Raw genomic sequence first — 25,651 nt, forward strand, 5'->3', positions numbered from 1 at the left:
AATTTGCTTTCCTGTTGAACCCGTTGGGTGGACTTGTGGGGAGCTTTATGAAATCTTTCCCCTTAAAAGGAAGCCTGCATGTGGGATAGCTATATTCTGCAGGTGTAATTTTCTATCCTTCTCAAATTAGCTGTTATATTTTTCCTTATAGAGCAATAACAAGTCAGCAAGCGCCCACTTACCTAATTTTTGCATAGAATGAACATCCTCACATCCAGCCTTCTTGTATCCTGGCTTAGGGTGTGCTCTCACAATGGGAAGTGCTGGAACCCCTCCTGCACAGCAGAGTCCAAAATGTCTATTAACCTTTGTAGCTGCAGAATGCAAAGATGGTGGATAACTGTCATGAGATGTAAGCTATGTAATGCTGAAAGTGCTGGGGAAATAGAGGAGGGAAGGTAAGCCTTCAAGCCTTAGGGTACAGGTGATAACTACGTACACACTCTCAATCAATGTAATTTTGTGCCTGTGGACCTCAGGTTAGTTCTTAGCATCAGGGGACATCCATGTACTTGCCTGTAACCTTTTCTGTATTCTGTTCTTCTTTGTCTCTCCATTAGATGTCGTCATTGGGCAATTGAGCTCTGTATTCAAAGGCCAGCCAAAAAACTTAAGATAAAAATTGCATCTGGAAACTGTGTGTATATATTTTCATTCCCTGTCCGTGGGCAGGATCCATTCCTTGACCTGTCTTGCCTGGCTGAGAAGTTGCTCACTGGGAAGACATTGACATAGAGGGTCAGTTAAGTTAATAGGTAGTTTAATGAAGTCTGTTCTTTGAATTCTGTTGATGCAGCTGTGTCAGCTGGGTAGGGAGAGAATTCTGCTCTTTCTGATGGTTCTGGGCTAATTATCTTGGGCTAATCACGAAGGCATTAATAAGCATGTAATGAAGCTATTCCTGACTAACAGCTCTGGCACCTCAATTAGGAGGAACATGTCACTGGGAGCCTCGGCAGTACAGCAGTCCTGTCACATTCAGCTTGGCCTGAAAGCAGCACAGGCGCTGAGCTCTGTGTACTTAAAGCCGTGTCAGTGATGTATGAAATTGGGGAAGGTTTATGGTCTACCATAAGCAGAAGTTGGTGAGACAGAGCTTCAGCTTTTTTGAGGTTCTCCAGGCTGATCTCATTAATTCAAATGTAGGGTTTTTTTACCCTGTGGATCTATCTTTGCCTCTAACATCAAAGTGAAAAGAGCCTCAGAAATCCCTGAAATTGTCATGTGAAATGTGCTGCATAAAATTGGTGCTATTGGCAAGATCTGGATAAAGGAAAGATAATTGAGCAACAGGTGATAGCTAGTTTAATTTTTCTATAATTCCTGTTAATTAAAAAATGGGTTGAGGAATCGTTGTGTTAATACTGTAATCTTAGTGAGGGAAAAGATCCTATAAGTACTTTAAGCCATTGTTGCTGTGTGGGCCAATTCAGGTTGATAATGAAAAGCTGAACAGGGAATGAAAGAGGATTCTTCTAGTCAGCTGCTTGTTTGAAAGGAGATAGTGCCACCTTCTTAAAAAAATGATATCCTAGAAGTGGTCTCCACTGAAATATATTTCAGCTCATCAGTTAATGACAGGTACAGTGCAATGCTGTCTAGTGCAACTGATCCAGGTATTCAAATGCCACCTCTTTGGCTATTTTAATATGACACAAGTGTGTTATTTCACAAGAAAGAAAATCTTCTGCTTTTAAATCTAGTGTTGTTTCTAGGTTCTGGCATGGCACTCCCCAGGCCAAAGTCTTTCTAGAATGGATGTAGTTGCACCCCAATCTAGAATGGGGTGCAAGTATCGCCATCTGTGTCCTTGTTGACATATTTCCAACCTTATCCTGTGAATCAATCCCTAGAAAGGGAGAAAAGAAAAATAACACAAATGGAAACTCATCCTCTAAGCATTCAAAAGTTAGCTGCTTGTAATACACTAAGGGGTAATTCTGATATTGTTTACCTGTTTTGATTAGGGATTTGAATGAATTACTGCAAGTGAAAGATGCGCCCTGTCCCATTGACAGGCAGGTTTGCATGAAACCTGTATTTCATGAGGAAACACTTGTTATCCTATTCATCCATTAAGAAGCTTTGTCTGGCAATTATGTTAAACTTCTCTAACCACTCCATTGCACTCATTCCAGAGGTCAAATTGTGTAGGCTGTGGTATGAGTGATTTATGTGCCTGTGTCTTTTGAATGTGTAATGTTTTTGCTTTGCCTCACCTATTTAGTTTGGCAGACAAGATAGACTATTGAAGCTATCTGAACACCTGGGAAGTCTTTTGAAGTGTCCCGGGTGATGGTTTTGTCATGCACACAGGTAGGAAGAAGTGTATGTGAGGTGGGGGAGTTTGTATTGTCTGGGGACACTTGTATAAACTCCTTTATTTTCTTTAAAAGTTCAGAGTTCACAGTACTGTGGAAACTTGCTGAAGTTGCACAGCTGACCAAAGGCATCGCTTTTTGATGTGTTTCAGTCTGTTGTATGTGGTGTGCACAAGTGACACATGCAGACTAGCTTCCCTGGAACCATGTAACAGGGGCCAGGGTGAAATTTCTGTCTTTCGTTTTGCCAGCTCTTGTCTGAGGACTGAAGTCCCTACTGCCTGCATTCTTGCTATGCGATGTGAACCCGGTCTTCTTTCCTGAGCTAAGATTGCGTGGCACTTAGCAATCTAGGATTTCTGTCTAGGTGAGATGAGAAAGCCACAGAATTATAAATATGATCAAGTCATCGGTGCTATACGTTATGAGTGAGTTTGGTTGTGTTGTCTTTTCCTTAGAAAGGTGTAAATGCTCTACCTGTGTTTTCATCTGTTAGCCAGAAGGAGAGCTCTGTGCCTTGCTCTTGTTAGGCGTGCAAAGGCCTGAACTAACACCAGGTGCAACAAGGCGGAAGTGGTGGTACCGTTCTCACCTGCTTGGGCAGGACAGTGACACCAGCTCATGTCTTTATTCGGTCTTGATGGCCTTTCTGGTAGTATGTAGCTCTCCATATGTACAACGGGTATGAAAAGTTCCCTTTTGAATTTCTCAGAACTTATTTCATTTCCATGTTGCTTTACCGCCACAAGGGGGTAATGTTGCTTCTGCTCCTTGCTTTCCTTGTCTCCTTGCAGAACCAGAAAGTTTCTGAGTTCTTGTATAAAGAAAGCAAGGTAGCTTGAGGACCACCACCTGCCCCCAGCCCTAAATTGCAGCTATCTCCTCAGTTACAATACATTTGCAAGTTCTTCAGTGTTTGAGGAAAGACATGAATGGGGATCCTGAGGGGAAATGGCTCTGATACAGAATGCAAACAAGGGAGCAGCTTATCCTCCTGGCTTTGCAAAGGTTTGAAAGGGACAGATGTGGATCTCGAGGTGAAGGAGATATTTTGTCTTTCTGATATGCAAATGCCCCTGAGTTAGAGCTGTGAAAGACCAACTTTGCAGAATTTGTCTGGACTTCCTGCTCATTGCCTACCAAGCCTGGAGCAGACTTTTCTTTGCAGTCTGCCTTCTCAAAGGTTTTGTTTGCATTTAAACGGTTGCTCATCCTTCCTCAGAAGACTTCCATAATATGGGGCTTATTTTCTGGAGGAATCCTTGGCAGGGGTTGGCTGGAGTTTGGGTGGTCACCTATTCCACTGGGCTGTGTTTATTTTATTTTTCGAGTATGCCTTAAACTATTACCTAAACTTTTAGGCTTTTCCATGAGAAGGCCCTGAGTATGTTTGGAGTTTTTTTTTTTGCTGATGCAAATAGGCATGGCTTACTCATGGCTGTGAGCGGATGCCTCTTCTGCTTCTAAATAGTAGGTGTGGTGTTGACTTGTGGGTCAAACAGGGACCAGTCTGTGGTTGAAGTAGGTTGACAGGGTAGGAACACTCCCATTCCTGCCCGAGCAATGATGAGTGCTGTATGTAAAATGAGAAAGAGTATAGTCACTTTTACAGCCTGTTCTTGGGTTCCTGCTGGAGCCTGAGCTTCTGATGTACTGCTTTGGTTTTTGATTTAAATGACCAGACTGTTCAGATCTCTGCATATATTGGCTTCGGGTAGCTTTCTTGCTGTGCAAAGCACTGAATGACAGGGTGCCTATCACTCATATCCTTAAAAAACCTTAAAAAAGCCTTAAAAACAAAACAACCAGAACATTTCCTTGCTCCCTGCCGCGGGTACAGAGTTGCCTACTAGGAGACAGGTCTGTGACTGAAATTTACCATCAAAATAAGAGAAGAGGATAGTGTTACTCCCTTTACTTTTTTTATTTTTGTAGGGGGAGGGATCTAAAGCAGGAGGGAATTGCGTTACCTAAAGCTTCAAAATGCATCTTCTTGTGGAGAGAGAACACATACCTAGTGTATTGCATCTTGGTTTAGTTCCTTATTTCACTAAACCTGCGTTGTTACTGGTTTTTTTCCTAATTGCTTATAGCAGTTGTGACTTGCTTATTCAAGTATTTAATATCTATTGCGGCAGTGACGTGTTGAGCTCACTGAAACAGGGGGACTTGGGCAGGAGGGGGACACACCGCTGAGCTGTGGAGAAGAGAGGCAGCACTATGGTGCTGGCTCCTCAGACCGCACATCAGTAAGAAAGTGGCCTGTCCCAAATCTAAATGGATCTACCCAATATTAATTTCTCCCCACCCCTCACATTCAGGCCCATTACTTGTGTAAACCTTGCTAGCCTGGTGTCCTTGCCTTTGTAGTTTGGGCTCAGCATTTTATTTGACTTACGGTGTGTAGACCTTACCTGTGCTGTGGAAAGAAGGATTTTCTGGCAACCTCTTAGCCTCCATGTGTAATGTGATAGTTTTGGAAAAGTTTATGCTGTGCTGTTTTCAGGTTTGTTAAGAAATAATTACGAAGATGCTTATTACAATTCTTGAAAATGATGGTGATCAAAGTAAGTAGTATCTCAATAGTTAGTGAGGAGCAGTGGGGTAAATAGAAGTTATGAAGGGGTTTCCAAGCAGAGACAAGAGGTTTAGGTGTGTGTTTGGGAAGAGGAGCTTGAGGGGAGAAGGCCAAAACTGTGGGGTGGGGAAATGATTTCTGGAAATGTTAGCCTGGACACAGAGGAATGAATGAAGACCTAATTTGTCGGTGATAAACATGAAGTGAAGTGATAATCTGAAGGTGACACAAACATTTAGTCATGATAATTAGCTGTGGTGATGGGTGAGATGTGCAGGTTGTGGACAAACTTGGCAAGTATTGTTTGTTTGGCCTTTCTTAAAAATGGAAAATACAAATTAGTCTTATCATGAGAATGTAACCACAGATGGAACTGTAAAACAGGCTGCCATGATATTTAAATGGTCAGTTGATGTCTACGTGAGCTCTGAGGTTATTGTTCCGCCCTTCCAGCTTTTTGGTTGGTTTTTTTTTTTTTCCAGACTGAGCCTGCTGTCTCCTCCCTGTGGGTAGGAAAGACTTTGTTTTACTGACTGTGGTAGAGGTTTGAGCTCTTGAATGTGCTGGTAGTTGTTATGTAGAAGAGCAAGTGAAAGAGGCGCCTGTTTTCTTGCGTAAAGGTTCACCCCCCCGCCTTTGCTGGTTTCCTGATTTAAGAATAATGTAAGGTTGCTAGAGCCCTTTTACATCATTACTGAGAGTTGGGGTGGGGGGGGGGGGGCGGGAAAATGATGCCTTGTGCTTTCTCTCTTGTGGTGACTAATAGAGGTCAGTCCCTGCTGCTGAGCTTCCCCGAGTACTTCGGAAAGCTGAGCATGTGCAGTCTTCACCAAACTTGCAGAAGGGCTTAAGCCTTCTTTTCTTTTTCTTGGCCTGGATTTAAATATACAGCAATAACTGTAGCACGCGGAAAGAATTTCTTTTCCCCATGTTACTCTTGCAGCAGCTTGGCTTGTAAATTAAGCCAGTATAGAAATAACTTTGCTTTCTCAAATACCTTCATGATGTTTCCCTAGTCAAACCACTCCCCTTCTCCCACCTCTTATTTTGGTAGTCTGGGACTAGCAATGAGGAGCTCACCTGTAAAAGAAGTAGGTGAACTTCATTTCTCTGCAATCTCCAGGAAACGGAGACCTGTTTCCCTACAGGTATCTGTCTATGGGATTATTCTGGGACTTCACTTTGTGTTCACCTGCTCTGGCATGGCAGCAAGGGAACTTGTTGAAATTGGATTCCAGTGATGTTTCTTAATGAGGATGAGAGAGATACATGCTTCCAAACTGGCTTGCTTTTTTGCTTCTGCTGAGGAGTAATGAGATCTAGAGTTGGGTGGGTTGTTTTGATTTTTGGGGTGGGTTATGTGGTTGTGTTTGTTTGGGGGTTTTTTTAACTTCTTTTGAGAAAAATCTGTATGAAATGACCATACAACAAAGGTATTAGATAAACACAGATTGCTTAGAAGTTTAAAGACAGATGACTTCAAACAGATATCTGTTTGAGGATACCATAAAACATATGAGTTCTCAGCTTTCCTACAGGCAGGGAAGAAGTGTGAATAGCTTCCCTTTCTTCAAAACCTTTGTTAGGTTGTCTGTCTCCTGTGCTGTCTGCACATGTCTTCTCCACAGCCTCCTGATCCAACTGCTGCAGGGTGGGCAGCATGTCCAGACAACCGCACTTGACCTGGAACAGTTGCTCCTCTTCCCAGTTTTTGCTTGCTTGCATTGAGTTCGTGTACTTGTAGTATTCTGTCTAGGGGACGACGCTCAATTTATGATTAATGGTGGTCTTTGATGTGCTTAAACTATCTAGCTCTGATTCCTAGAGCTTGTTGTCTGGCTTCAGATAAGTAATTTTAAAACAATCTCTAAGTTTTGTTTTATTTTCCTTTTGCCAAGAAACCAAGTTATGGACAGGCCCTCAGACCTTTTGTTTCAGGCCTGCTTGCTCAACTAAAAGCTCTGTTTAGCTTTCTTGTGTGTGTGGAGGAGCTGGAGATGTTGGAAATATAGTATGCCACTTTTTTATGCTGATACAAGCCCTTAATCGTTTGATGTGCAGTCACTTACATATATTGCACGCATGCGCTCAGTCTTCACACTCTCTATAAACGCACACGGTACAGTGTGCCTGGGGACAAAGTGCCCTCATCCAATTATTCGCCCCTTATTAGAGAATCTGGTCTGGAGAACTCACAGTAGAGCAGCGTGCATCTACTCTCTGGGCCTGGAGCAAGAGGAGACAGAGGGACCTGTGATCTGACTTAGTAATATAACTGTAACCAAAATAGTGATGGCTCTAGATTTCTCCAGTTGAGCAGTTCTGGTCTGTTGAATAGCTAGCATGCATTTTAAACATTTTCCACATACATATTTAACTGATTGCACCAAATGGCTGTTTGTGTGATGATGTAACTGACCCCCTCCCTTGCTCTTCTTGAGAAAGCACCTGCTGGAACTGAAGGCTGTGAATAGACAGGGTTCATTATCTGCCAGGAAACTGACTCATTTTTCTGCTCAAAATGCATTAGTATGAAATCCTTCCCCTGTCTTCCTGAAGTGGGAAGGCTGGAGTAAGTGGTTGAACTGCCCTGCTGGTCATCTGTTGACCTGACTCTCTTCATTGTTCCAGCCTGAACAAGAGCATTTTAAAGAAAGTGATTGATGTGTGTGATGGGACCTCTGTTTTCATAGCCTTAGAAGCCTATGGAGATAACGGTACGGCTTCTGCCCCCTCAGGAAAGACACCTCCTCTTCAGTTCCCTATGGAGAAGCAGGAGCCCTATGTAATTATCCCAGAAGCTGACGCAGATCTGCGTGCGTGGGTATGCAGAGATTTCTGCTGTCCACACAATCTGTGGTGTTGGGAACTCCCAGAACAAGGAGAATTTGAAACAGACATTATACATATGAAGGTAGGTAGAAAAGCCCTCAGAAGAGTAAAGCTGTCTTCAGGCTGAGGGAGTTCAGTGTGCTGGCGATGTTCTGGCTGTGCTTTCAAGCCTGTTATCATAACCACGATGACTAGGAACTGATTCCCTCTAGCAATATATTTCTAATATAATTGCATGTTGTTAAGGGTCTAGGTGGAGGAATGCGGTGTCTGCCTTTACCTTGGCTGAGGTGCCATTCTGAGCGCCGGTGTAAAACTGCCACTGTAGAGCAAAATAGCACATGCAGTAGCTTGAGCTGATTTAAATTTCTTCTTCTTTCCTCGTCCCTCAAGTTTTGCCCCTGCAAAGTGAACGTGCGTGATCTTTCATGGTTCTTCTCATGTTGGAGTTATTACCAAACTAATCAATGCTGCTGTAGCTGCTCTTGGCCCTTTTAATGTCTATCATGGATGGGTGCTGCTTCTTGCCTGTTGAAACAACACATTAATCATTCCCTGGGTGCTGTGTGATGACCTCTGCATAATACTTGCTCATCTTTTGTTCTAATGTATGGCCTTTGTCAGCAGGTGAAGTAATAGATTAACACTGTGACCTTGGGTCCACTTAAAAAAAAAAAAAAAAAATCATCTTCCTCAGAGCCACTGACCTTCCCTATGAGAAGTTCCAAAGGCGCCATGTAGCTCCTGTGGCATCAGGTGGTAAATGAAAGTTGAAGTTCCTAGTCCAAGAGCAGAGGTGCAGTAATAGCATAATTCATCATGTGGTATTACTTTGTAGATAAACTGAAGCAGGTAAACCTTAAAGGGTTAACCACGTTTTTCTTGAAACTTTGTTCCCTGCCTTATGATTAGGAGAACTCAAATCCCAATGATTGATTGTTGTTCGAACTGTTACCTACAGATTCTTTGTTTCGTGTAATTGTGCTCCTTTTCCCTGCGCACCTTCCCAAATGTACTCCTTCCCGTCCTGGCTGAAGACCTGACGTGCTGTTTTCTGACTGAGAAATCCTTACAGCTTGTTTTCTACAGGATTCTTGCCCAGAATCAGTGAAGGGGGAAAGATGTTTTCTTGTGATAACTTCTGTCCTATATCAAACCTGCTTCTCTGACAGCTCCACACCTCCAGCTGGGAAGGATGTCTTCTCTGTCCCTGGTTGCCCTTCAGAGTTAGCCGCAAGTTCTTTCTCACAAACATGCCAAAGTGTTCTTGAAAACTTGAAAAGCCATGTTTGGAACATGTCTGTGATCACGTATTGCATCTTTGCTGTCACTGCTTTCACTAAAGTAAGGAAATTTTCTTACAAAGGGTGTTCTTTATTTGGAATAACATTTAAAAAAAAAAAATCGTGATGAAAAGAATGCCTAACAGGGCTTGGATACTCTCGTTCCTCAGTGAGGATGAGTATGTCAAAGATGTGAACAAGGGGATGGAGGAGCTAACTCAGAGGACTGTAAAAGTGAGTGTTGAGGTTTTCATTAGTAGTGAAATCTCTTGTAGGTGGTTCCAACTGCCTTAAGAAAAGTTTGACCATTTTGACTATTCCTTCTCTTCTGATCATCTGCATGTGACCTGTCTTAATTCAGTCTTGATGCCAGGCTAAATATGTGTAACTGTAGCCATGTGAAAGCTGGAACAATCTAGAAATGTTAGCTTAGAGGTATTGGAGTAGATTATGTTAAGAATTAATTTTAGAAATCATCTTTTCAGGCAATCTTTAGAACTGCATACTGATTGCTTTTTTTTAAGCTTGAATATGAAACTGGTGATAGCAATAGTGTTTTTCTGTTTGACGAGAACTACAAAACTTTTATGGAAAATGAAGCTATGGAACAAAATGCTTGATGGTTTCTGCTTACGTGATTTCAATTTGCTCTTTGAAAGTAGGCAACACAATACAGAGATGTCTGAAATATTTTTTTCCCTATTCTTCTGAGAAAAGGGAAGGGGGGGAAAAAAACAAGCCAGTGGATTGGGTTGTTTGAGATTTTTGTTTTGAATAGTTTTCTAGTGTTCCATTGAGGCTATAATTGATCTCGAAGAATTAATTGGGCTTGTTAATAGTTAATAATTGAGTTTAGGATTTGAGGGAGGGTAGCAGTGTTATTGGGCAGCTGGAGAACATTAAGGTGTCTTCAGGCTTCAGCTTTCTTGTTATTTTTAGGTTAAACATTGCCCTGCTGTAAGAGGAAGGTGATTGAAGGGAATCTAGTTTTAAACTGTTGCTATTCTTTACGTTCATATGAGGAACCACAGGAGCACATCTGTAGGGATGAGTGCTCAGGAGAACTGTCTGCTGGCTGTAATTCAGAGGGCTGAAAAAGGGATGTAATATGAAGCAGTGCAGTAGTTTCACCTCCAAATGGGCAATAGGGAATACAAAAGCCTTTCCAGGGAAGATATAAAACCAGAGGAGGAAACTCACAGAAGCTGCCAGAGTTGTCAATATACTTCTGCTTCAAAGGATAGCGATGAATTGCTCTGTCTTAGGCCCTCTTCATAGTTGAAGTGTGCGAGAGGCAGGAGCGCTTGCTTCATTTTACTTGTTTACTCTGGTTGTCAGCATGCAGCAGCAGCTTAGGAGGATGGCAGCTGACTGAACACCCTTTTGATTTTAAGGAAAGCAAGCCTCAGTGCTGTTTGTTAGCGCCTCCCTTTTGGATGGGGAGGAAAGCCCTTCCCTCCGTGCCGTGTGGAGTAAGCGCTACCCAGTAATGTGCCTCCTGTCACAGCAAATCAAAGATGTGGCGTAGGAATTGCATATCCTTAGAAACTGTTACTGAGAAGTTAAATTTCCTGCACTTAAGTATCTTCTCAAAGCCTGCTGAGATGAATCACTCTGTCCCAAGAGGCTTTTGGTGCTGATCCTCACCCCCGTGGGGAGAGTGTGGGTATAGTCCAATGGCTGATGTGCTGTGAGGAGGCTGCTTTATGATATTCCTCCCCCCCACCCCCCCCCCAGCTTCTGGCATTCAGCTGCTTCATTCCTGAGAAATTTCCCTTTTCTACTCATAGTGTCTTGTGTGCATGCACTCCCTTTCTCTCTCCCTTGTCTAAAGGTGACCTGTAGCTTGGACCTTGCTTCCTTTCCCCCCTTGCTCGCGATTGCTGCTGTTTGCAGACCCGAGGTAACAGAGCGAGTGTGGAGCGGTGGTTCCATAGCTACTGATGTCTGACAGAAAAGGAGTCTGTTGAGATCTCAATGCTGCTGAACAGAGGCAATTTATATCTTCTTGTAGTAGCTTTAATAAAAAAAATAAACGAACAAAAAAACCTACAGTCCCCCTCCTCCTGTTTTAGCAAGCTGGGCCAGAAGCATCTCTTAGGGTGAGCAGAGTTAATCTTCATCATTGCGGCATTGACTGACAACCTGGAGGATGATAATGTGTGATTTTTATTTTTTTTTTTTTTCCTGATGAGCGGGGGAGGAGAGTGGAAATTGCAGTTTCTCTGCTAATTGTACTTTAGATGTCACTTGTGACAATTTCATATTGTCTAGACAGAGATAGTGGAGCAATTGCTTCCACAGAGCCTAGTGTTAGCCTGTTATATATCTGCATAGCAAAAATATGGGGTGTGGGAGAGGAAGAGGGTGCTGTATGCTCCAGAAAGGATTCAGGAGTCAAGCGTGGTCTGCTGAAATGTTTCAAAAGGAGATGCAAGCAATATGCATTTCTGTTCTCTCTTTGCATGCTTCTCTGTTGGAAACTTAAATACTTAGTGGCTAGCAGTTCCCTGTGACAGAGCTGCTCCTGTTCATCTGTGAATTATGTTTATCATCCTTAACAGAATTGCTCCCAACCTCAGCATTTACTGTGATAGGATATTGGGCTACCTTATGCTTTGTGCTTACTGAAAACAAACAGTCTGTGTCTCTTCTGGGACTTTGGGTGGCAAAAGATATGAATGTGGCACCTAAGACTTGATAGAGCGCAGCATGACTTACTTTAAAAACATTTATCTGCGCCTTCCTGGGGGACAGTAGGTTACACTGCCAGTGTCACAGATGGGACGCTTTATTGATGATTATAGCAGTGTATCTATTATTGAACCCATTTGTCAGTACCAAATGCATTTGGATCTGTAACTTGGGCCGCAAGGGCTCTGTTGAGAATGAGTTAGTTAAATAATAGATTTTATTTGTGTTTAGTAGTCTCATTTCAGTACAGATGTTGTTATTCTCTGGAGCATTAAGCACAGAGATGGTCCATCTGGATCTCATGAGATTGCCTTGTTTTGTTTTTTTTGCTTACTATATATATTTATATCCACCTGTGTTCATTGCTTTGTGATTTGAGAGGGCACAGTTGTAGGACAATTAAGAACTACCGATCAGGTTTAAAATCAGCTTTTAGTAGTTGCTGTTAACTGAATTATCTTTGTCCACTTGATCCGAATGTGGCCCTAGTACATGGCTTGTGTGCCTTGGTGTGAGAGAGTGCGGGAGTTGAGTTGGGTCTTGGTAGGCTTGGAAGGTTCTGCTGGAAAGGTGATCTTAGCTGAGACCATTCAACATGTGACAGGACAGCCTTGGAGAGGGTCCTGGGGAGTTCGTTTAATGGAGTGCGTTTGTCATCCTGCTCTCCACAACCCTGCAACTGCAGATCCTCCTAGGGAGCCCTTCTGGTGAAGGAGGTGCTCCTGAAGCAGCAGCAGCTCCTGTTGCTTCATGGGGTAGAGTTGCAGGCTGTTCAGGTAAAATCACAGGCCTGTGAGGTCTATAGGAAGTCTGTTTACCCAAATATATGGCAATCCTGTGGCTCAGGCAACTGTTGGTTTGTGTTTTAGTAAAATAACACATACTGGTTCTCATCTGAGGTGCCAGGTACCTAGTAGAGCAAGGCTCTTCAAGTATTTATTTCAAGGATCAGATGGAGTGTAGATTCCTCGAAGTCCTGTTTCCAAGCCAAGCAGAGGAACTCCTGGCAGACCTATACCGAGTTACTACAGTGTGTGCCCTGCTTCTGCATCCGCACCCTTCTGGTGCCCTCTGGTTGGTATACATTTTGATTTCCTTCAGCGCAGCTGCCAGCTTCTTTCTGAAGGTGATCCCTCTAAGTCAATGCTCTTCTCAGGCAACTCCCAGCCTTTTCAAAGGTGAGAAGAGAAATATGGCTGGAGAATACCTGGAGACTCCTTTCTAACAGAGCCTGCTGAGCCATGCAGCATGTACTGGTCATCTTCCCTTGTGGCTCTGATATTGCTGTCATTTAGTGGATAGACGCTGAAAGGTTGGGAAAGAGGGTGGCAAGACTTTAGACAGAGATGGTGAGATGGATGATTATTTGTGTGTGCATATTATCAGGATACCATAGTCATTGCAGGAAAATGACATCAAACAAGCCACTTGCGTTGTGTGTCGGTTGCTCAGACCTGTAAGGAGGCAGCTGCTGTTTCTGGGGTTGTGGCCCTGCCAGGCTCTGCATGCTGTGGGAGCTCTTCCTCCCTGTTTAAGCCCAGGATGGTCCAGCAGGGTGATAGCCTCGACGCATCCAGGCTGCTTGCAAAGTGCTGTTTTTGGAGTGCTCTGCATAAGCAGCTCTGAGGAGCAGGCTTCTAAAAAGCATGTTGTCATTGCAGTGGCAGTAATCCAGTCTCTGAACTGGGTTACTGAACTCTAAACCACTAAGCCAGTGGTTTAGAAAGGGGCCTGCTGACTGAATAGGTAGAATATCCCTTCTGCTAATTTTAATCTATTTGCTTTTCCCCCCAGAAGGAAAAAAAAGCAGTTTATATGTGATGCAGGTGATAAGTATAGGACTTGTAAAGCAGTTGCAGTGTTTGTTCTGGATTAGCTGCTTTTGCATATATTGATTTACGTACTTGGTGGTGGAGAGAGGGTTTGGTGAGGCGGGACTGAAGTATGATAACTTTCTGGGGAGCCAAGGGATTCCTGGTATCTAGCAGTGTTGAAGGTTGGAGCTTTTTACTCAGTAACTTGGGGAATTAATTCATCTTAAATTTTAAGAGATTTAATAGCTGTTCTTGAATAAGACAAATGGTTGCCAAGCAACTTAGTGCCAGAGAGGACAGGATTTCTTGCCTTCTGTAGAGTCCCAGTGCTTTGCAGAAAGTAGTGAGTCTCTTGAACTGACACATGCCTTTCCAAGTAACTGGAGCAATCTCTTGCTGTTTTCTGTATTCTAGATTTATAATGTAAAATTGAAGTAAATAAATAAAAAAAAATATGCTGGCAGGTAGTGAAAAGTTGTATTGAGATCCTGATGGGGGGGGCTGCTGCTGGGGAAAAAACATGTCTTATTTGCATTTCTACTGTCTTTGGCTATAAACGGGAAGTTGGGTGTCGATTATATCTGGTCCTTCTTCCTGCTTCCTGTGTTGGCACTCGCTGTCCTGCATTGCAAATGCTAAGTGTGAATTAGCGGTGTGGGGCTAAGACTGAAAGGTTCAAGTCTTCCTCACCAATTGTGTGTGTGGGTGAATAGAACAGATGTGGTGTTGGACTTCTTTGACTTTCAAACCACAACACTTTTCATTTAAGTTACGAAGGCTTGCCTCAGAACTTCTGCTAAATTTTGTTTTCAAAAAGGCTTGAAAGGGAACTCAGCAGCCTTATAAACTTTCGCAGCTGATTTTTTTCCACTCTCCACACCTGCCCCAAATCATCTCTCTTGTTAATCTAATGGCTGCAACAGGCTTGAGTGAGTCAGTCTTGAAACAATGCTGTTCTCTGCTTTATGACAAGAAGCTGGAGGTGCATGTAGAAGCCAGGATGGAGGACATGTTCCTGCTATATACTTTGATTCTGCTGCCTTCATGACTCAGACTCGCTTCTCACATATTCAAGCTGTCTGGCTGCATTTGCATACATTTGCTTCTTGAGTGAATATTTGGTATCTCTCCCTGTGGCTGATTAAGATACAGAGGAAATGAACATTTTTTTGTAGCTGAAAACCTCTCTTTCTGAGCCTTGAGACTAAGATTGAATATCTTGCTGTGAATAAACACCAGTAGTGCCCTTAAAGTCCACGTGCCAGGCTGTGTTCTTTGTACTGTGCCCCTTGGCCTGTTCCCTGAGTAGCCACCTTTTAGTAGGTAAGAATTTGTCAGATGCCCAATGCAGCGTTATTATTTATGGACCTGACAAATTGGGATACCTTTTCTCCAAAGGAGAAGTAGGATCTGCATATTTCTCTCGTAATTTGGAAGCACGTTTGGTACCACTCTTCTTCCTTACTCGAGGTGTTCTTTCTCCTCTGCTGTGAAAATATTATACTTAGAATAGATATGGAGTGAAAACACTTAGACCATCAGTGAGTGGTTCAGTATGTTGCAGAATTCTCTTCACTGATGATAGAAATAGTCTTAAGAGGTTTCAGAAAGGAGGGCATAAATAGGAGGGATGTTCCTGAATGGTCTTTGACTTTGTCATTTGTTTTTCCTTTCTAGGAGGTTGCTGGAGTCTTCCCTCATTTCGTTATCTCGCTACGATGGAGCAGGGTCCCGGGAACACCCAATCTACCCAGATCCAGCCAGGTAAGAGCTAAATGCAATCTAAAGGTATTTAATTTTCATAGACAAAAGCGTAACTTCAGTATAATTCATTGAATCCTTTGGGAATGATTCTAATATTGGGCCCATCTCCTCAATGACTTGCCATGGGGGCAGGGTGCAAACCAAATTAGAAGATGCTGTTAAGTCTGGGAGGGAATGAGGAAAAGAGGAAGAAATTGCTGTTGAAGTAAGCACATAAGGATTCCTGAAATCATTTGGGATGGAGAACACTAGGTGGCAAGCAGGTCTAACAGTAAATGAGATTATATCAATATATTTGAAATCACTTCTGAAGAAAAATGAAGGAAACAAATAGTCTATTTAGGAGTAAGGGAGAATGCAGTAAAGGCAGTTAGGCAGTTAGCAGACAACATGCTTGGAAGATAGGGGTACATTCATGGAGAAATTCCAATGAGAGCGCATAACCAGGATGTTAACCATACTTAACTAAGAACAAAATACTGACAGTTATTTCTGAGGAGTCATGAATCATTGACATTAGACATGGAAACACCTGTAGTGCTGCTTAATCTCCAGAAAAGGTGGGAGTGTTTCAGAGGACTAGAAAAAGCAAACATGGCAGAGTTATCAAAACTGGAAAGGAGTGATCTTTGCAGTTTCTACTTAATGTATTATAAAGCAACAGATGGGGTAATGTGACCCACAGACTCTGTCAGAAAAAATGATAGAATCGTGAACGGCAAGCAGCTTTGGAAGCTTTCAAAGAATAAATCGTGACAAATAAGCTTTCTTTAGATGGTTTTAACAAAGCTATGAATGAGGAAAATTCAGTAAGTGTAAAAATATAGCTGATTTAGCCTCTTAGGGAACCTCTAGCATAGCTGCATGAGCTGAAGGCTACTAGGATTTATCATAAAGGAGAGTGCAGGAATACCAGTGTATGAAAATTAAGTATCTAAGTTGCTGATGGAGGGTGGTGTTTGGTGTTTTTTTTTTTTTAAGTCTCATTCTTTTTTACATCATTAACAACAAAATCTGCATTTTTATACAGATGATGCTCTAAGTACGAGTTCTGAAATAAATGGCTAAGTTGCAAACTGGCCACATGGTATAATTATGCTGGTAAATAGCTCCTTGCTAACTATCTCTGTAGATAAGGCCTTGTAGAGGTGAAATCTTATATTAGGCTTTTTTTTTTTTTCCTCTCCATTTATTGTGAAGAAAGTTGCTTTGTAAAAATAATTCAAAGACTCAGGAATGATGTAAGTAAAACTGTTTGTGGTGAGGTGAAAGTAAGGTGGAGTGTGCTACCTTTACATAAGGTCATTGGGAAACCAACTTAGGTAACTGGTCTTGGCAGCTACATGTCAGAATGATGCTGATAAATGTAAAAGCTTTCTAAATGGCAATTGATTAAATGACAGGTAAAGGGATGAATTTACCTGGAAAGATGAAAATGATATTTTACAAATGTTAATTAAAAGGTGTTACTACATTCAGGTCAATTTATGAATGCCAAGAGCAGCTAAATGGCTGGAAGCGCACCATTCCTTATTTCTGGAATGCGTAACCCAAAGCAGCTAAATTTATTGAGCAGAGATTGTAAGAACTGATTCTGGCTCTCTGGGAGCTGCCTTTTGAAAAAGAAAAGGGGGGGGGGGGGCCTGCCTAGGTTACTGAATTCTTTTTTTTTTTTTTTTTTTTCCCCTTCTGTCAGATCTCTGCTATGATGAAGCTCAGTAAAATCTATGAAAAGGGATCACTGCCTGAGACCTTTCCTAGCATAAGGGGCATTGTCAAAAATATTTTTCTACTTTAAGCCATTTTTGAACTGATATGATGCTCTTCATGTGACAGTTCAAGTGTTTCTAGGCTGTGGTAGAAGCTATAGTAGCTTGAGTTTACAAGGTGCTTTGGAAGAAAAGTCCAGTGTTGAAACTTCTTTTCAGAGGGTTAATTTATTCCATTAAGTGTCACTGTCCTTTTCAGAGGATGAGATCTATAGATGCATAATTGGCATGAGCCAGAAGTTTGAGTGGGATAAGATAAGTCTTTCTCCATAAACCTTACTGGTGTGCTAGACTAGTGGGATCATTTTAACTATCCCTTTAACTTGTTACCTTGTTAGAAATTTGGGATGTGATTAAAAGGAGTGTTATTGCATTCTGAGGGTGTGGGTTTTTTTTTTTTGTAAAGTTATAAGTTTGTGACAGAAAGTTATGACTTTCAGATGTTCTTAAATAACAAAGTTGAAAAGTGAAACAAAGGCGAAATAAACATACATCCATGTATGTGTGTTTAAATGTATGTTAGAAATATATGTACCTCCCAAGTTGTCTCCAATGAAGTTGGTTTTTTTTTTTAACTCAGTGATCTGAAGATTTTATTTTTAAGAGTGTGTGTGTTAGTTTTGTTTCTGCATCTACTGTTTGTAATAGGGCTATATTTGAATAATGTAGGTCAGGAGTGATGCAGGGAAAACATTTTTTTTGAAGTTCCTTCAGATTTAGAATAACATTCTGATGTAGACTGCAGCAATCTTTCTCAGCGGCCTTGCTGAACTTCAGTAAGGTCAGCTTGGCTGTTCTGTCATTCTCCACAGTTTCCGTATGTACTGAGCTCAGAAAACAATCTGCAGAGGAATCAAATAAGACTGTCATCAAAGAACACCTATAACTTTTTTTTTTTTAATAGAAATACTCAAAAAGATGATCTCAGACTGCATATATAAAGCATCACAAGGGTGTTTGGTAGATACGTCTCTAGAACAAAAAGCTGATAGAAAGTTACTGGGAAAGAGACTGTCAGGCCAAATGTTGCCTGCGAGTTGAAGTCTTAAGTGGAATGGAAGCGACCGAAAGTTAGTGGCTACTACCAGCATTGCCTTCAGTTCAAGGACTGGTGGGATGTATGCCACTGTAGATATCACTAAAGAAATTAACGACGCCAATCAGGTAATGCTTTTAAAACGTGTCTGCTGGCTTTGAGACATTTAGAGGTGTGAGCTGTAATATCAGTGAACATCCTGGCCATCAGCATCAAGGCAGGGTTGATGAGTACTGTCAGTATGTATGAAATGTTAGGAATCTTGGGGTTCTGCACAGCAGTATAGTACTCCTGGATGCAGATATACCAATTCTTGTGATTGTCTTGGGGAACTGGGTCTAGACATTAACCAGTTGATGTTCTTCTGACTTTTTTTTTTTAATTTGCTTCCTTAGAAGATACTAAAATGGGGGAGGGTGAAGAGAAGCAGCCTTTGTGTAAAAAAAACTTTCATGTTGTCTAATAAATACAGCCGGCTGGATTGGATATCTGGATGTAGCTGAGGACATTGTGCTGTATAGTAGCTCTCTATTGCTTAGGATGATATTTAGAGCAAGATACTTGAACTTTACTAATGCTAGCAAAACGTATCCTTCCCTCAGTTCCACTTCTCACTGGCCAGCCAGCAGCACTGGGTGCCTAGAGAATGCACTGCCTCTCGATGACGTGGTTGTTGGATGAGACAGAAGCTGTTCGGTTCTGATTTTTGCACTGCAGCGTTTCTCCCACTCAGTGCCTTGTTCTGTGGCGGTCATGTGTGGCAGCATAGCCTCTCCTCCTCTGAACCATCTGCTCCAGTAAATGGGGTCCAGTCACCTCAGACTAGGTTAATTTAGCTCCTGTGATGTTGTCAAATGCAGCTTACTGTCCTGTGAACACAAACTTGGTTTAAGGATTACTGCATAATCTCTACGTGTGTTTTGCCTCTGCTTTGTTAGAAGCACAGGTGAAAACTAAATGGACTAGGCAGCCTCTGTGACTGGCATGACTTTGGCCAGCTGGTAGACTAACTTTGGTCAGGGACTGATTTACAGTTGTGTTCAATAGCTGAATGAACCGAAGAGGTATTTTTAACATTAATCAGTGTTTCTTATGCCGCTTTGCAGCCTTCTCCTCCCCCCGAACAGCTAAATCTCTTACGCTGGCTCTCAGCTCTGGTTCTGATTTGTGTCATAACTGTATTCCAAAGACAGATTCAGCCTGAGAAATACTTTTTTTTTTTTTTTCTCCCCTGCATGCACTCATCTGCAAGATTCATTCCTTAGCCTATTGCTTTGAATATGTTTCTCCCCTGCCCTTTTGTATTTTATCCCTCGCACCTTTATCTCTGGGTATCAAACGTAAGCTTCTTGTCTTCTCTTTGGAAATCTTTTTCACAGTCTATCTGGTCTACATACCATGTGCTGTTGAGAAGCTGAATCTGGCGTCTTGTCATCCATTATGGCCAGCCTTTATTGCCTACTCTTTCTTGTTCTTCTAACAAGTATCATTGTGGTTTTTTCTTGTGATGTGCTACATAATTTGAGAAGACTGAATGTCTGCAAAGCTCATTCTTAGTATCCTTCTGTAAAACTCACCATTGGCGTGATATTAGCAAAGAAAAAAGTTTCAATGATTACAGTGATGGACTGTTGAGATCAATCACTATTCATGTATTCCAGTGTTGCCTTGTTTCCGTATTGCTTTCTTTCTCTATGTGCACATATTATGCCGTAGACTTATTTTTAGGCGTAAACAGAGGCTTTGGCTTATGGGAAAGGCCAAAGAAGACAACAGCTCCTCATTTATGAGTGCGCTGCTGTGATGCCTTGCTTTTTTATACTTGGCCTATTAAGTCTTCAGGGGAGTAAAGACAAGTGCTGTGTTTGTACGGTGCAGCCTTCTACGTTACATAAGCATGAACAGCTCTAACTCATCAAACAGTGCATAAAAGATCCAGGAGGAATCCAAAACAAACTGAGCGTGTGGTTCCCCTTACCCTTTTGCTGCTTATTGACTTAAGTTGTTAGACTCCTGAGCCCGTGGTCTGTCTACTAAACTCTTCACAAGGATGGCAACCTAGTAGGGTACAGGGAGCTTACCTTGGGGAAGATGCTCTCTCTTAGTGTCTACGTGACTTCTAATTCCTTCTTTCTTGCCACCTTCTCTTTTGCTTATATGTCCTGAATGTATTGTGGAATGGGAGATTGAATGTCCTCGATGGGTGTCTGCAGCCAAAACAACATTAATACAATCTATCCCTTGAAGAGTTAGTACATTTCTTTCATGCTGCTCTGGGGAGCAGTCTCTAGAAATACTATTAAATGTAGTTTTCCATTGAAATATGACATTAGGGATAGTAGCAGAGCACTTTATCAGATCTGGTGTGATTGTTTCACATCCACAACAGCATGAGCTGCAAACTTATCCATATCCATACGCAAAATCTTATTCCCAGTACGTTCCCATAGAATCAGCACAGCTGTGAAAGGGAGGAAAAAAAAAAGTCTTCTAACAATCATATTGTCAGAGGTGATTATGGAGTTTTGCATTTTTGTTGCTGGTTGTCGTGTAACACAGTGAAACTGTGTAGTATTGGTCACTATAAAATTGAACGTATCCTTAAGAGTCTTCATGCCTGTTGGTGAAGTCCACTGTAAAACAAATTTAGCTTGAAACTGTGTTCTGAAGATGGGTAGCATTCCTGTAAGGCAGACAGGTTACCTCTCTTTGCGATTGCATATGAATATATTTTCATCTCTAGACTATCGCCAGGAATTAACTGTTCACTTGAGGTTTTTGTTTTATTTTTCTTTGTTTAAAGCTGTTAACACTTTCATTTGTAGATTAAAAATTAGGCCTGCTCACTCCATTATCGGTCTCTTGCCCGTGGTGCCTTTGCAGGAAATGAGATTGATTTTGTTCTTTTTTTATTCAGTGCAAGTTATCAGGCTGGTACTTCCCAGGATCATAAAAATACAAACACATTTATGGAAGGTGGGGCGGGCAGGGAGCCAGAAGTTAAAGGAATAGACAATTGAATGTCTAGTTACTTGGGAGGCGTTGTCCTCATCTCCCCCCCACCCCACCCCCGAATTTGAGTTCAAGTCTAAGCCAAACAAGGCTAAAGAAGTGATTATTCAAGCATCTGAGGTGTCTGGACTTTAATACTGAGTAATTGTGTTACAGAAAGTATGTGTTAGGAGCTGTGGGTATATGCAGGGTAGGAAAAGGAATGTGTTTTTACCTGTCTAGCATCAAGGAAAGGGGTAATACTGTCTAGTGATAGTTAATGCAAGCAAAGGCCAAGTTATGCATGAGAGCAAATTAAGAGTTAATTGCAGGGGAAAAGGTTTTCTTTCAGGTGGGATGCAAGGCTTCTCTTATATATTTAGTGCATCTGATGAAATCGCCACTATCTGAAATCCCTACCATTTGGATTACAAAGTAGTTAAACAAAGCTGTTAAACCTTTCTTTCTCCTGCTTGATACTTTATGGTACTCCACAAGTACCCTCAAAACAACAGCACCTTCCTTCAATATTTATTTGAACACTGACGCTGTTTGGTATTGCAAACAGAGTTCACATTGGGAGTGATCTTGATTCTTACCAGGAATGTTTGCTGGAGTTAGTTGTGTGAACTCGTAATAAATGAAACAATGGGCTCCAAAGAGTCTTGAGAAGCAAACTTCTCGGTGCTGTGGATGAGCTTTTTGTCTATAGGTACTGTGTAGTGCTTCTGTTTGCACAGCAAGGGATTCATGTGGGAGTATAGTGTATAAAGGGAAAACTACTTTTAGTTGCTTGCTTTGTTTACTGTGTCTTACTCACGGATAAAATACAAACAGCCGATTTTGTGATAAGCTGCTACTGTCCTGGCACTTGGGGCTCAAAAGGAAAAATGGGACTGGCTGTCATCCTATACTTGTGTAACGAGTGTCTGTATATCTATCTCTTGCTCAGGTTGTCTCCTGCTGCATATTATGCTCAGAGGATGATCCAGTATCTTTCCCGGAGGGACAGTATTCGACAGCGCTCTATGCGATACCAACAAAACCGTCTCCGCTCTTCCTCCTCCTCTTCTTCCACTTCAGAGAACTCAAGCCCGTCTGTAGAGGGAAATGATCTGGAATTTGAAGATTTTGAGTAAGTGTGCATGCTGCCTTGCCCTCTTTCTTGAGCCTGTTGTCAGCACAAGACTGCTTTGTGGCTTCCTACTGTTTACCAAAGACATCTCAGGCTTCCTGTAGGAATAGATTAAGTCATTCAATCAATAATTAGAGCAGTGATTGCTACGAATGGGTCTTGTCATTTCTGTTATGAAAATTAAGGATGCTTTAGGCTACCTTGAACACATGAGGCTATCTCAACCAGATTTAAAAGACTGGTTAAATAAAGAAAAGGAGAATCTTTTTCTCCCACGGAACAGATGGGGAGTCAAGAGTTTATTAGAGCCTTCAAATCTTGAGACAAAACAGGAACCATGCAGAAGTTCTGCAGGACTTAGTTTTTTGGTTTAAGGCTGTAGGACACAGTCAAACATGTTCTGTTACTTTTACTTGCTCTGTCTGTACAACTTTGTCAAATTAGCTAAAATTCGTGGGTTTGGTTTTGTGGAATACTTGGTGATTGTGAATCTGTGTTAAGGCTTAGTTTCCTGTAAGGAGAGCAAATGGCCTCTTGTGTCAAAGTGAGGAATGGTCCTGCATGCAAACTTTAGAACAGCACTCATGTAAAACTCTATTTCTTTCTGAGGAGTTTTCCTGACAAGCTTTTAAAGTCTGCTCTTCAACATCTGCTTTTGAACTTCTAGTGATACCCAGTGTAATCCCAGCAAACAAATTTATTGCAAACCCTTTCCTAGAAATGGGAGTACAGTAGTGGATTGTTTAAATGGCATGGAGACCAATAGGGTAGGGATTTAGGTTAAAATCCGTTTTAGCAGAAAAGAGAACATGACCTTTTCTACTCTGTCTTTGGTTGTTTCCTTTTAAATATGGGGTTTTCCATGGGTACTGTAAGTATTTAACTGAATTTTTTCCCCCTTTGCATATATTGTGTTTAAAAACATAGGGTGATTCTGAGCACGGAGGTAGTATGGTAGGGAGGTGTGTTTGAACAGGGCTGTGAATTCCTCAAAAATAGGGGCTTTTTTGTTGCTGCTGCCAGCAGAGGATGCTGTCAACTTTGCTACTACCGTAGCTTTCATGTTCACTTGCTTCAGTGGCACATACTTGAGATGGCATGATGTTAAAGTTCCCTGTCCTTTGTGTCAGGACACTGGTAACACTAGCTATTCCCAGAAAAGCAAGATATTAATCCCTTTCTGACTTTTTAAGTCGTGGTAAACTTTTTCCCCCTGCTGGAATGTTATTCTGTGAAGCTGTCATTTCATGTTCCAGCAATTAAATATTCAGAAGTACAGGGTGAGTGAATGTCTTCCCCTGTCATTATGGCTTTGTTTGTGTAAGATGTAAATGAGGGGAGATAATGCAGAGGAGTCAGTGCCTGGTAGCTTTCCCCAAACAGCTTCGTGGTCTGGAAGAGCAGAAACATGGTGGCTGCTGGGCCCATTTTGTGAGGCGGGTGCGTCACAAGCACAGACCTTAATATTTCCATTATTCTATTTCATTTGTCTGGGGAGGCTTGTTCTGCTGGGATGAGAAAAGATGGTAAGTTCTTCATTTGTAGAGCCAGGCAAATGCCTGCAGAGAAGTGTGTTCCCCTGCAGATAATATTCACACAGTAAGAGCACCCAGTCAGGAAAGCGATTCAATCAGCCATGCTAAGGTTGTCTTTCATTTCATACTGAGTGAAAAGAAGTGTTTATTCCTTACTGTGCAGTGGCTGAGTTTGTTGGTTGAATATTTCATATTGAATTCTGGTCTGTGCATTCAAGACGTGCTGTCTTTTTCCTTCTCTGCTTCATTATTTCTCCTGGCTGATTAGAAGGAGCTGCTGTGCGGGGGTCCTTAGAGCTGAAACTTGTCTTGTGACTCATTTGATTTCTTCTGCTGACACTTCACAACGAAATCTCTTATACAGAATTCTTTCTTCTTTTGGCTTCTCTATCCCTCCTTCTTTGCTGGGCAGAGTTGTGCATTTCTTCATGTATTTCTCTCTTGCCCTGATCTAGATGCGCTGCCTTCCCTGCTTGTCCAAATCTGATGTAGGACAGGGAGCTGCTGCTGTGTCTAGCTGCCTGCAGCTCCCTGCTCATGCTTTTCTCCTGGAATCCAGTGGGGTTTTTTATGTTATTATTATTTTTAATTTAAAAGCCATAGCAAATTGCCTTGGTGCTTTATCTTTCTAAACTGGTTAACGTAATTGGTAAATATTCTCTCATCTTTCATTTTCATAGAGATCAGGAGGAAGGTATAAGGGGCATTAAACACCAGTTAGTTTTACTATTCATAGAGCTCTGGGCAAGGAGTGAGCCCTGTGCTTGTGCAGGGTGCCTGGGAGACAAGCCTTCCTCATCTCTCATCTTTTGTGGGGTTCTGAGGTTTTTTCTCCTCTGTGAGTCATGACTGTATCTTTTCAGCTTTGCTTACCTAATGACCTAGTAAGGGGCATGAAAAACCTGGCCTCTGCATTGTTTGTGTGCATATGGCCTCTAAACTTAAGCTAAAGCTTCTCTTCCTGAGTGTCAGGCTGGTGGTGTCATTTTCTCTGTGCAATTTCTCCAGAATCTCATCTGAATTAATTCATTGATACATTTAGTTTGTGATAGCAATAGCAGTAGTGTTGGTATAAGAATGTGAAGTAGAATGTTTTTTTTTTTTTAATAGGTATTAGTAATATACTTCTATTACACCAGCTTTTATGGACAGGGGAGGAGGAGGAGGAGGGAGACACAAGCTATACCTGTGTTATTTGGTCTAATAAGATGTTATCTCTCTACATGCGCTGACTGTGTTTAACCTGTCACTGTTGTCATCTTACTGCTTATTGACTACAACTGACAACTGTAAACTTAGTCATGTCTGCATGAAAGCATTAATACTGTTTGTAATATATATACAGATCGTAATATTAGGTTATTAACAGATAAATTGATATGAGTGGGTTTTAAGCTTAGCTTTAGCAGAATCCTAACCTGAAATGCAACAGCTTCTTATATTCTGGGATAAGAATCTCTGAATGGAGAATTAGAACGCTTTAGTCTTCCAGCATAACAGGTAAAAATAGATTCTTTATAGACAAATCATAGATGTTGCACTTTCTAGTTTCAAGGGTTTTTTTGAGTGTTTTGTGTTTAGGTCACACGGTAAACTTAGATTTATAGAGCTAAACTGTGTTTTCTCTTGATTTCTTCAACAAGTTTGACTGGGTCTCTTCTACAGACTTCCTTTAGTCTAGAACAACCCTGATGCTGGAGACTCTGGGTGATGCTTCTCGGACTCCTCAGATATTGCAAGCTAACTTTTTTCATGTGAAATTCTAAATCCATCACCATAATCAGAATGTGAAGGTGTTTCTGCGGATAAATTCTGGCCATCTGTGTCCCTTTTTGTCTGCAGTAAGCATGGGAACAAATACAGATGTGTTTTATCTGTCAGACTGAGAAGCAGATGCAT

At 41.7% G+C, this 25,651-nt stretch overlaps 1 protein-coding gene across 4 annotated transcripts in view; it reads left to right on the forward strand.

Annotated features, from left to right (window-relative positions):
• Nucleotides 1–25,651, forward strand: part of AMBRA1 (autophagy and beclin 1 regulator 1) — a 134,473-nt gene that overhangs the window by 19,025 nt on the left and 89,797 nt on the right. For all 4 annotated transcript variants that reach the window (XM_074584512.1, XM_074584508.1, XM_074584510.1 and 1 more), the window contains 2 exons: nucleotides 15,200–15,286; nucleotides 22,035–22,217. In XM_074584512.1, the coding sequence (XP_074440613.1) occupies nucleotides 15,200–15,286; nucleotides 22,035–22,217 (270 nt within the window). The remainder of the gene's footprint in view (nucleotides 1–15,199; nucleotides 15,287–22,034; nucleotides 22,218–25,651) is intronic.

The sequence above is a fragment of the Larus michahellis genome, chromosome 4 (genome assembly GCF_964199755.1).
Source record: "Larus michahellis chromosome 4, bLarMic1.1, whole genome shotgun sequence".
NCBI lineage: Eukaryota > Metazoa > Chordata > Aves > Charadriiformes > Laridae > Larus > Larus michahellis.